Here is a 13,118-nt window from a genome sequence, read left to right on the forward strand (position 1 = left end):
ACTGCGTGCATTGGTGTACATGCACTTCAGCTGGGCCATTGATTTCATTCTCAACTCGGGCTCTATGCCATTAGATCTATCTCTGGAGAGCCCAGTTGCCGTCCCTTCCCCCTTCAAACCTAGTTTAAAGCCCTCCTAACCAACCCTGCCAGCTTATGGGCTACAGTTCTTTTGCCCTTCCTAGATAAATGAAGCCCATCTGCTTTGACGAGACTGGGCAACACAGAAATGAAAATTTACAGAAATAGTTATTCTAAGCATGTTCTAGCACAAACTTGAGTCCATTTTCTAACCTTTACCTAACCTTTAAGAACTGTTGGATCACTGGAAGGTGGTATTAGGACACGGGAAGTTAAGCTGTATCTCCTGTTTCACAATACCCCTCTGGGCATGTTGAAGGAAACTGGAATGGAAAGCAGTGAGCAGTTGAATCAGGACAGTGATGAACTGGGAAACTGTTGAAGCAGAAGGCTGTGGAAGTGACGGCCACAATGAGGTTTAAAATTGGTGTGGCATCAGAGGAGATCATGTAGGAAGATATAGCTTAAAGGGACTCATTTCCAGACCTTAAATGTATGCTGAGGTTTTTGGACCTTGATCTTTCACTGTTGCATAGCAATTGGTTGACAAGATATTTGCTTCATTTCCCTCTTGCCTTTAGAAAGAACATTGTGCTTCTTATTTGTGTAAGCAGTTAAAAGCATACACCTTAGATCTAATGCTATCCAAATCCTGAAAATACCAGCATTTTTCTGTGATGGAATACAATTTGACATTTTGAATTAATAAGTGTTTGACAATGCTAATCCAAAACCTGGTGTTTTGGCTCTAAGATTTGATGTTTAGTATAACTCAAACTCAGTAAATTTTGGGAGGGAAATGCCATGTATGGCAACAAGTCCAAACCCTGATGTCTATTCTGTGAAAACATTAAGGACATCTCATTTGTGAATCCTCTGAAGAAAGTAGTTCAGTAGTTCTGTCTAGAGCAAGGGGTCTTTTGGTGAACTACAAGGCAAGAATTCTATGGAAATAACAATTTAAATTTTAAAGATCTCTTTGGTAAAATCATATCTATTTCTTCAGTACAAACAAGTTTATGATAAGAACATTTTTTACTTTGGTAACAACTTCATTTGTTTCTTTCCCTAAGTTTCTTTAAACTTTGGGAGTGCTTGTGAGTGTAACTTGAGTTTGACCTATTTCTAGCAATCACAAAGCTTGCTTCAAACTCTGGCTATTCTGAAATGCTCTGTTTTGATACTGACAGCATTTAAACCCTTCTCACTTTACCCCAAAAACTGGAAACTATTTCTTGATTTGTGAGGGGTAAGGAGTGGCCTGAAATGATAAAATTGCCTTAGGAGACTATAAAATGTATCATGAGATGGAGTTCTATTAGCATATAAAATTGTCTTTGGCTTGGTTGCGTCTCCAAGTTTACCAAAACATACACAAATAGTTTCTGGTTCTGAGAAGTGCATAGACCTCAGCTTTGCATACAGCCATCTCTCCAAACCACAACTCACTAAAGAATGTCAGTGTGATGTTTGGCTAGTTAAAGGAGGGCAGCACTCCTAAAGCAGACTTGTGGTTTGATCCCTGCAGTAAGAAGGCTCAAATGTTAGAGAGAGATTATTTTCTTTCACATGTATTATAATTTACTTTTTTCCACAGTCTGAAGTAGCACCACCTGTGTAACCTTATTTAGCTGCCTTCACACATTTTTCTTTCCCTCAGCTAATATTCTGCCAAAGTGACAAACTTTCCTCACTTTGAACTGCAGAACACCATGAAAGCTGGCATTTCTCAGCCTTGTCCAATACTGTAAGTCTTCTATGCGCTGTTCATTGGGACCTGTCATTTTATTAATACTGTAAGAACATGACTGCTACAAGACAAGAATAAGTCTCAGAGAGAAACTGTTAAAACTTGCAAAAATAAAAAATAGAAAAGGTGGACGCATATAATGATCTGTTGTTTGCTTAATCCTGAGTCTTTCCCAAGAATGGAAAGACAGGTAAGTTGCTACTGCCCTTTGATTAAGAATTTTTTCCAGAGTAGAGGCTGTGAGGAACATAGATCCAAGAACCTGAATTTGGTGTTAGCAAGAGGAGCTCGCAATTATATTTCCTTACCTTTAGGTTGTCAAAAAATTAAATAAATAAAAACTAGTAAATTTTACAACCTTTAAGTCCTTTCTCATCATCGGGGTCCTGAGGGATGTTCATTCAGTTTTTGGCTTCTCAGTTCATTCTGCTAATGAGAATGGCACTTAGGCTGGGATATTTGAAACCTGCATATAAGTTCACCGAGAACAACAGAGGCCTGACACTTGTCACATATTTAATTTCTGCTCTCTGGGACACAACACAAAAATTATGATAATCACCATTTCATCCCAACTGAGGAATCTTGTCTCCATTCCAGTTCATTTTCCACTCACAACAATCTATCTTTTTCTGTCTCTACAGTGATGGTAGTTCATAGCAAATGATCTGCCATGTGGGTAAGTGGCATTCAGTTCCTCTCTTCCTGCTCTCTGCCATCTGTGAAATTGCTTTGCTATCTGTTACTTTTTGTCCAGCCTAACAGAGCTGGCTGTTCCTGAAATGGCCTAGAATTGATTTCAAAGAAATTCAGATCTGTGAAAAGATAGGTGCAAATTCCTAGCCAGAGGAGGCAATTAGTAGCCTAATTCAGTCCTTTTTAGCCCCAAATATGGGCCTTCCAGTGACCCAGAAGTCTTATTTTTACAGTGAACAGCACTTTTGTTAAAGCTCTTACTAACATGGGGAAAGGAATTTGTTAAAATACTAATTTTATTTCCATAGTATCCCTTTAAACACAAGCCAACTCTATGTTTTCCTGAGAACCAATGAAGCTTGAGATTTTTTTTAATTAAAACCCAGCAAAGGTGGGGTTTTTATTTCGTTTCCCGTTGAATGCATTTGAAGCACCTCTGTCTCCAGCTGGCCATGGGAGCAGAGCCAACCCATAATGGTTTCAAGCCCAGTGTGTGCATGGAGGAAAGGGTTTTCACCTGATTGATGACTCTGAAAGCATTTGCAGCACAGGGTGCTGAAGCTGGTAGCACTGGAGTTGTTTAGAAGATAAGACAGAGTAGGTTGATGTGTTTTTTAAAACTGGGCAATTCTTCCCTGTCAAGTGCAGTTAATGGCATGTGAAGGGTATCATTTCATCGGCTTGTGGGCACTGTGCTCCATGAAACCTTTTGAAGTGGTTGCCAGAGGCTGAAGCTGAGATGGGTTGAACTTCCTCACTGTCCTTTTCTGTGGCCTTACAGCCATTCTTTCAGCTGTGCTGTGGTAAGTTCTGTTACTCAGCCCATCTATCCTGAATTTTGTAGGAGTAGGCCTGAAAATTAGTTGTTCACTGTGTATTGATTAAGAATGCAAAGCAGCGTAACACTGAAGCACCTTCCACAACCTTAGTATCCTTTTCAACCTTACTTAACATTTACTGCTTCTGAAGCCTTCTATTGCTCCAGTTTTAGCCTGGATTTTTTTAGGAAATTCATAGTATCTCTACCTGATCTATTACCCAATGGCCACATTGTCATTTCCTTAGGCATAATAAGGTTGTTGGCCAGAGTGACTTAATCTTTGCTTTGGGGCCCTGTGATCTTGCAGTCATCTTTACAGCACCTCGCTAGTGGGAATGCTTCCAGCATTATGCTGTAGAGGAGCAAAGGAGACATCTTTATGAAGGAGTCCACTCTCAATCATCATATGTGGGTAGGACTGAGGTCTGTTATGTTCAAAGTTCACAGGTTCAAGGAGCAGGAAAGAGGATAGGGTGTTAAGCAGAATGTGAAATGGCCCCAGGGTTGCCCTTTGGAGGCATTGACTTTTTGACTGGAGAGGACAAAACATGCTTAAGAGCTCTTAAAAATATGAAAAAGGTATAAGAAATACGGAAACTAGAAAGAAGAGAAGGAGGCTAAGGGAAGGACAAGGGGCAAGGTAACACAAACCTTGCTCATTGGGATGTGTGTCTGTAAAAATGGGGCTGTATATTTGAAAATGTGCTTTTCTGTAGGTTTTCAGGTTGCTGCTTCTCACCAGCTCAGAAGGTGCATGCATGGCCTGTTTTATGATAGATTAGTGTTTCCGCGTGGAACCATAAAGCGTAGATATGCTTGAAGATGGGCAGGTGGCAGGAGAAATTATCTGAATTTTATCAAAAGCCAAAAATTCAGAGAGACAGATGTTTGGTTTCAGTTCTGGGCAGATGCTCAGGTCAAGTCTTATTTTGTCCAAACCACTTCCCCTACCCTTAGGCATGATATTTTCAGAGTGAAAGGGCAGGCAAAGCCCAAGGAGATTCCAGAACACAACTTGTTTGCAGCTGGCTGGACACGGAATTCATCAGCAACAAAGCAGGACTCGCTCTTCTCCTGCGGATATAGGGAGAACTTGGCCTTGTGCACGCACACAGAAGCATGCACATGTATGCATGCTCATGCACCAGAACAAACCAGTTCTGCCCTGTCTGCTGGGTAGGCTTTGGTTACAGTATCTGAAGCCAGAGATTTCATTTAAGCTCTTTGGACTCTGAGTGCTGTAGCCTTGCCTTTCTCCGAGCCAGAAAAATCCTCCCCCCTTGCTGCCCTCCCTTTCCAGCACGCACAACACAGAAAGCCAAAACCGACCCAAGCTTGCCTTTGCAGCTGGGACTTATCAGCCAGAACACACACATGTAGGTCATCCATGGGAACTCGGCAAAGTGTTGGATCAACAAGAGCACTGGAGGGGTGCAGGGCAGCGGGAGGAGGAGGGATGGAATCTTTTTTTATTATCATTATTATTATTGTCTGTTTTTTTAGAAAGGAAAAGGAAGAAAGATTACAGCAGCTTTTCTATTAAATGAAAAGATTAGCATGCCGTGGATGCTTTGCAGGGGCGTGATGAGATTTGCAGCAGATGAGTTGGTTGCTAGGCAATGCTAATGAAAAGCAGGCTTTCAAAACTTCTGTGCTGTGTGGGCACAAAAGTTATCTAGCCTCTCTCCTGCAGCCCCTCTCATACCTCCCATCTTCCCTGCTACCCCATGCAACCTCCCAAATGTTTATAAAATCCTCAACAGGAACAAGTAAGACAGATGCTGAACTGGGACTTTGACAGCTCACTGTTCCTAAGCTGCCCAGGAGACAGATATGTACACAACTTTGCTGATTTTCTTTTCCTCCTTAGAAAGGTAATACAAAACAAAAGAACAGAAAACAAAACAAACAAAAGAACCACAAAAACCAAACAAAAACCCAAACATAAAACACACATACACAAGAATAAAACCAAACCAATAAAAGAGAGAGAGAGAGAGAAGTTAGCAGTCACTCCCAAAGCAGCTCAGTCTCCGATTTCAGAGTTCAGTCAGAGTTTAGGGCTTGCATATGTGTACGTGTGAATGTTGGGGGTAGGTACATGTTTGTTTTCCATTTCTCTCCATGCGTTTTCAAGCTGGGCTCTAGCTCTTCCCCTCCTCCCATCCTGCTTCAAACCTCCTTTCCCTTTCAAGGCCTTCTGACACAATGAGCTTATTTTCCCATGCTCCCTGTGAAAGCTGGGGTATGTGTGTGAAAGCTGCAGCCTCAGAGGACTCTTTAAATACAGAAATTAAACATTGCTGAAGTTTCAGATGGGGTTTCTGCCATATTTATAAATGACCCATGTTTTGCTCCCCTTCTCAGAAGTATCAGCATTCTTAGATGTCTTACCGTCCGTCTCTCTCAATTGTTTAAGTGAATTTAGTGTTGGTATGACAGCATTGAAGACTGATGTTTACTGCTTGCTCCACACTCTCCTTATTGCTGTGGCTAGTGTGCCTCAATCCTAAAGCAAAGTTCTTTTCAAAGAAGGTTATTTCCATGGTCAGTCCTAGGCTAAAACTGCCAAAGAGGCAGCATTTAACAAGGTCTAATTCTAAATAATCCAATGGGAGTAACATAACCCTGACATGAAAAATGAATGCTTCAAGGTTACTGAGTTACCTTGGGCCTCTAGATTGGGCAGGGCAACCTGCAGAAGCAGTGCCTCACTGCCCTGCCAACTTTGAGGTTTCACCCACCCCTGCCACAGGATATCACATTGGATGTGAAGGGATATAGTCTCACTTTAATGCCAGTGTTTATTTTTCATGAATGCTTCTGGGGAGGTAAGAGGTTAGTGTGAATTGGAAACAGAGTTTAAAATTACTGTGAGTACGAGTCTCCTATGGTGGTCCCATAAAGGTAGTCCAAATTCAATCATTAATGGTCTTGGCTGAGGTCTGCAGAAGTCAGTGGCACTTGGCTTAATGAAAACAAGAGCCTGTGGGGGTTTTGTGGGATTTTTTTTGTTTTGTTTTGTTCTAAAACATGCTGGAGCAGCTTTATTTTTCCTGGACTCTTTCTCTCTGATGCCAGTATGAATTGTTAATCAATAAGAAATTCCTTGGGCAGCTGGATTTTATAGGGCTGCTGCAGTGACCTCTTTACACTGTATTTCAGATGGCAGAGACCAATATGTTACTTTTTTTTTTTCCTTCTTTTTTTCTACCATCAGCACTATTTTAGTCAGTACTGCATGGATAGATGAGCTATTAAACCAAGGTCCTGATCATATGTGATTTCAAGGCACTCCCTTCAGAAGTTCATCTCTCAGTTATCAGGTAGGGGAATTTAGTTTTGATTCCATAAATTGTCTTGCTTTTTCAATTAAATAGGGATGGCAAATTTCTAAATGCTTGGGAATACAGCCAGCTGCTGTGTGGTAACTGTGGATGACTATTCAGGTAAATGCTTCATTATTTGGAGTAAGAACTTGCAGGACACATTATAGGATGTCTTAGGGAGTGTGGTAAGGGCAAAGCAACTATATGTCGTCCTTCTTTCTCCTTTGTCAGGCCAAGCAAAATGCCTGGATGGTTCACCATTTTTGAAACCTGGCTCCAGACATTGCAAGTCTACAGAGACATGCCTGCAAGGTGTTGTTGGCCATTAGAAAAGGAAACTTGTTTTTCCTGTTCTTCCTAAGCTGTTGTGTAGTGCTTTCTGGCTTGGCTAACGGCTGCCCCCAGCTCAATTTCAGTTGTGGATATAGGCATTCCTTTGTGTAGCTTGGTCTTCTTCACAAAATCACAGAGTATGCCAAGTTGGAAGGGACCCACAAGGATCATTGAGTCCAACTCCTGGCTCTGCACAGGACCATCCTCCAGTGACACCATGTGCCCAAGAGTATTGTCCAAATGCTTGTTGAACTCTGTCGGGCTTAGTGCTGTGACCTCTGCCCTGTGGGAGCCTGTTTCCGTGCCCAGCCACCCTTTGGATGAAGAACCTGTTTTTAATATCCAACCTAAACCTACCCAGACACAACTTCAGGCCATTTCCTTGGGTTCTGTCACTAGTCAACACAAAGAAGAGATCAGTGCCTGCCCCTTCTCTTCCCCTCATAAGGAAGTTTTAACTGCCGGGAGGTCTCCCCTCAGTCTCCTCTTCTCCAGGCTGAACAGACCAAGTGACCTCAGCCACTCCTCATACAGCTTCTCATCCAGATCCTTCCCAATCCTCATGGCCCTCCTTTGGATTCTTTCTAGTAGCTTAGTATCTTTCTTATATTGTGGTGCCCAAAACCGCACACAATATTCAAGGTGAGGCTGCCCCAGTGCAGAGCAGAGTGCAACAGTCCCCTCCCTTGACCGGCTGGCGATGCTGTGCCTGATGCCCCCAGGACATGGTTGGCCATCCTGGCTGCCAGGTCACTGCTGACTCATATTCAACTTGCCATCCACCAGGACCCCCAGGTCCCTTTCCCAGCACTGCTTTAAAGTGTCTCATTCCCCAGCCTGTACGAACATCCAGGGTCACCCCATCCCAGGTGCAGAATCCAGCACTTTCCCTTATTGAACGTCATATGGTTGCTGATTGCCCAGTTCTCTGATTTGTCGAGGTCTCTCTGCAGAGCCTCTCTGCCTTCAAGGGAGTTTTGTGTTATCTGCAAACTTGCTTAGTATTTCTTTCTAGTCCTGTGTCCAAGGCATTTATGAAGATGTTGAAGAGCACAAGGCCTAAGATGGAACCCTGTGGAACCCCACCAGTGACAGGTCACCAGTCTAATGTTACCCCATTCACTATTACCCTCCTGTGCTTGACCCGTGAGCCAATTGCTCACCCACCATGTGATGTGTTTATCCAGCTGTGCTGGACATTTTGTCCAGAAGGATACTGTGAGAGAAAGTACCAAACAGTTTATTGAAATCCAGAAAGTTTACATCAACTGGCTTCCCTTGATCAATAGGTGGGCTACTTTGTCATAAAATGAAATCAGGTTGGATAAACAGGACCTCCCTCTCATGAAGCCGTGCTGGCTGTGACCAAGGACAGCATTGTCTTTAAGGTGTTTTTCAATACATCCCAGAATAATCTTCTCCATAACTTTACTAGGCACTTAAGTAAGACTGACAGGCTTGTAGTTTGCAGGATCCTCCTTCTTCCCCTTCTTTAAAATCGGGACATCTGCCATCTTCCAGTCAGCTGAGACCTCTCTGCATTCCAAAGACCATTCAAAAATCATTGAGAAAGGTTTTGCAATGACATCAGTCATCTGATGGTCACCTCTGACCTCCGTGCATGCAAGAATTCATAAAGAAGGTGCTAGCCCCTCCAAGTAAAAGGAGACAGACTATGTGATGTATCTGCATTTACTTTTGGGAAATCAAGTTGGGATAAATCTGGTGAAACATCCTGTAGGGTTCAAGATGTTTGATTTGTTTAAAAAGTAGCTGATACATTTCATGTGTGTAGTTGAAAGCATTCCTGATACCAAAGCTTCCTTCATATAAGACTTGCCCGTGTGCCTGCTGGAATCAGTGGACTTTCTAGGGCATCAGATAGGGTGCATAACAGATTTGGGGGTAAGTACTAGCAGATCTGTGCAAGCAGAGCTGTATTTGCCAATTAAGAGGCAGCAAAACATTCACATTTTCCCTAAAAAAACTGCTGTGTAACTGGAATTTGCTTTGGATTTCTGGTTCCATGACTGCCACTACCATCCCTACCAATTGTTTGGAGAAGGTCCTCTGCAGTTTCACACACACTCAATTGATCATGAATGAAGCTAAGAGCAGTTATTAATCTTACTGCCTGGTTGCACTCTAAACCCCCTTCTAATCCTGCCTCTGTTCTCTTAGACAAAGAATGCAGTGAGATGAAGGCAGGATCAATGCCAGCATGGAGCTGCCCTTTTTAGTAGTTGTCGTGGCAGGGTTTTACACATCAGCAACAGTGAGTGGTTCTCAGTGTACTGGGGAAGAAGGGAATGAAGATGAATTGAAAGGGTCAGATGTTGTGCTCCTGAAGGGATGGCAGAGTCCCATCCTGACTTTTGGTCTCTGGTGAATTTTTCAGTTCCTTGTATTAATGACTGACCTAACGAGACATTACAGCCCTACTGCCCTTTGGAGATCCATGAAGAGCTCAACACAAGCTAAGAAAGGGTGCATTGTGTCTTTGATCCAATGGGCAGTATTTCACAGGCTGGCAGATTTAATAAAATCTCAGAGGAACCTCAGCTCATTTTTTAAGAGGCTTAACATTGAGTTAAAAGTTCCCTTTACTCCTGCATTGTTGGAGACCGTTCCCTTCTTGTGTGCTGCCAGAGGACCTGCAGGGAATTGGGGCTTCATGAGTTCGGATTGGATGTAGGCAGCTGGTTGAGACTGGTTAGAAATCTGTAGGAGAAATAGCGGGATGCAAGAATCTTTCTAAGCCTTTTTGTGTTTCTCAGTCTTTGAAGTCATCCGGTGCCTCACATGCAGCGTGAAAGCTTTGCTCTGCACCTGAAAGGAAAACCAAGCTACTGATAAGGTCTTTTGGTCAGCCATTTTGGGCTGCATGACATGAAAAGCTGTCTAATACCACTACTTCTAGTAATGTTATTTGTCCCACCATCAACACTGAGTTACCCATCTGAGTTCACAACTAGAAACATGAACAAGTTCATTAACTGTAAGACCTCCCCAGATACAGTGTTTATAGACGCAGCCAGAAAGCAAGTATGAAGGTGGAGAATATCTTACAAAGGCGGATAAATGGATCCTTGGAGCTTCAGATAGGGCCATAGGTGCTTGTTTGAAGCTGGTAATCTAATGAAAAAAGCAAAAGGTGGGGAAGAAGAGCAGGGAGCCAGGCAGGCTGGGAGAGATCTCGAGCAGCAAGCTTTCTTTGATGTTCAGTGCTGAGAACTGGGAAGTAAATCTCACTGTGCCATTTTGGAGTGCAGGTCTAGAGCAGGTCAAAATATGAAAGCTGTTGAACACTGAGAACTGCAGTAATTATTTTTGAACATCTGAACACTAACCACTACTCTGCTCACTTCTGTTATTGTTATGGGGGTGCTGGTTGTGGACTGCATGGGTAATTTCACAGCAAGAGTTGCAATGTAAGCCATATGTTGATCCTTCAGTCTAACTTTATATAGCAGAACTATTGCTAGGAAAATGTAGGGATTAGTTTGAGGGGGTGAAAGGATTTTGCTTAGATTTCCAAAAGTGCAGGGTAAATACTTTTGAAGTCCTAAGCACTCAAATACTACCCTTTTTTGAGAAATGAAATACAGGTCTCCTGGTATTTCAGTCACCACTAACTCTAAAACAGAATCCTTTGAAAATTCAGGAATTCACTGCTAGGTTACTGCCCACTCCTATGGATATGGCAGGCTGCTGGAGTTTTGGATTTGCAAAAAAAAATGGAATCTCCACCCAAAGACTAGTAGTTAAAATTTTTATTGTCATTGATTGAAATTTTGCCTTCTTGGTTGATAAAGGTTCATATACTTGAAGAAGCTTTAACATGAGCGATAAGTCACAATTGATACCTGAAATGATTGAAGATGGGGAAGAGAAGGCTTCAAACTCTGCTTTGTAAGAACTTTTGCAAATGTGTACTTCTCCTGTAATACAGCAGCTGAGGCTGCCCAATCACTGATCCTTGTAAGATCCAGCAGAGCCATGCTCTCTTCCTGCTGACAGATGCATAAATGAATATAGTCTCCACACATATTTTTAAGATAACTCCTTTCTTGAGAGAAGACAGCAGAGAGGAACAAATGCATTCAGGAAAAAGAAATTGCTGTTTGGAACTGATGTGTCTAGGGGCACTGTTGAATATCAAGAGAAAACAAAGTTAAATGAACTGTCACAAAGGAAGAGGCAGTCATGTAAAAGGCAAAGATGATTTGTGAGATTTTGCAATAGCCTCCCAAGGGCAGCAAGGCCTTTTGCTTGAGACTTAAAATTAGACTGGACAGAGCAATGGAAATTCAGCGTATGGGCCCCCTGTGGGACAGTGTGGATAAGCCACTGCCTCTCCCTTTGCATGTTCCCTTACTCTTTTGTAACTCTTCCTGAATACCTCCATCCCAAATAATAATTTGTCTTCCCCAGGCACCCATCTTAGTTCTCTGTTCCTCCCCTTTCCCTTTTCCTTTAAGAAAGGAGCTGTGTTTGATTCATGGTGTCAGCTATCTTCCAAGCTCCAGTCCAGTCCCAGGGGTAGGAGCTCATGGGGCTGATGCGGGTAGAAGTGATCAACTGCAGGCTTTCCTGTTGCTTAGCTTGCTGCAGGCCTAACCATTTTTAAGACCTCAACAGATGTTTCTGCTTAGAAACTATTGGCATCTTTATGGACTGGTTTTTCCATTCTTCCCTCCCGGCCTGTGTCCCAGCAGCTATGAATTATGTAAGACTGCATTCTAGCCTATTCTTTATTATTATTTCTGTAGATGTATCTCAAAGAAGTACATCTACGGTTCTGTCTTTACCTAGTTTTAGATGTGTCAGCTTTCTCTTTGACCAAAACACCCACCTACCCTTAAAAACACTTATAGGTCTTTTCATGTTTTTTCAGATACAGATGCCAAAAATATAAATACAAGAATCCTAGTTCCTGGCTTCAGATTCAAGATGTCTGTCACTGTTCATACTGTGGGTTTAATCGACATGCTTTTTTGCTTAAAAGTTAACCCCTTGCTATGGAACTGCCTGTATTTATCTCTTACAGCTGATGCTTAGAGAACAGTAACGAATAACAAGTAATGAAAGGAGATTTAGAAACTGCTGCTGGAGCTCAAAATGCCTCCAACAAGCATCATCCGCACCTGGCTTAGTGGTTTAGCTGTCAGTTACTAGAAATTAACACATTTCAGCCAGAATAGAATAAAAGCACTGGGCTGGTTTATTTGCAGTTGATAAGCACTTGTAATCCTGCAAAATACACACCGTAATGTGTGCAGGACACCTGATGCAGTCTTGGTAGACTTCACCCTTTTACATTGTACAGCAAAGCTTCAACGCTCAAAACTGGCTAGATTAAGTTTCTTAAAAAGATGATGTAAGTAATATGTGCAAGACCACATGCAGATTACTTTAACTTGGGAAACGGAGGAACTTTCTGCATTGGAAAATTTGCCATGGCAGCACCAGACTACTACTTGATTTCAGATGTACTATAGTAGCAAAAATAAGCTGTTTCCTTCTTTGGGAACACACTACTAGATGGAGACAGAGTGGTTTAGCCAGCATGCCACAGCCAAATGTGGAATTTTCATGCAGGCCTATGTTTAGTTACTACAGCAAAGGGTTGCTGTAAATCCTCTTGATGCACTTAGCAACCAAATTCCCACTGGAAGAAAAGCACATCTTTGCCAATATAATACTCTCATTGTTCACCACCTCAAACTCTTTCTATGACTGTGCTGCTCTGACAAGGCACAATCTCACTGCAAGTGGTCCTCTTGGCATTGTACCTTTTCAATTTAGTGCTGCTGATATAAAGTTGCTGAGTAGATGACTTCCTTTTATTTACTGTGTATGTATACTTGTCCAGTAATAGCCTAGCAAGTACACATTGTCCTACCCAGGTGCCTCTGCACTGCTTTTGCAGGACCGTGAGGGAAGGAAAAAAACTCAGTCCTTTCTTGGTACCTTGTCAGAGGCTGCCCAACAAGAGAGGTAGTGGTACTGGTGGGTGTGTTGTGGCTTTGGATCACTGAGACAAGTCAGCCTGGTCATCTGGCCACTGTGGTACTGTCACTGTAGGCACTGGATGCAGCTCTGCTGGC

The 13,118-nt window shown here is 42.5% G+C and overlaps 1 protein-coding gene across 6 annotated transcripts in view; it reads left to right on the forward strand.

The window, feature by feature from the left end:
• RAD51B (RAD51 paralog B) overlaps positions 1-13,118 on the forward strand; it is a 369,445-nt gene that overhangs the window by 285,130 nt on the left and 71,197 nt on the right. The window contains exon 12 of one of the 6 annotated variants that reach the window (XM_071558154.1): positions 2,475-2,509. The exons of the other annotated variants lie outside the window; for them this stretch is intronic. Coding sequence (XP_071414255.1) covers positions 2,475-2,497 — 23 coding nt within the window. The 3' untranslated portion in view covers positions 2,498-2,509. The remainder of the gene's footprint in view (positions 1-2,474; positions 2,510-13,118) is intronic. 6 annotated transcript variants of the gene reach the window in all.

The sequence above is a fragment of the Pithys albifrons genome, chromosome 6 (assembly GCF_047495875.1).
Source record: "Pithys albifrons albifrons isolate INPA30051 chromosome 6, PitAlb_v1, whole genome shotgun sequence".
NCBI classification, from domain to species: Eukaryota; Metazoa; Chordata; class Aves; order Passeriformes; family Thamnophilidae; genus Pithys; species Pithys albifrons.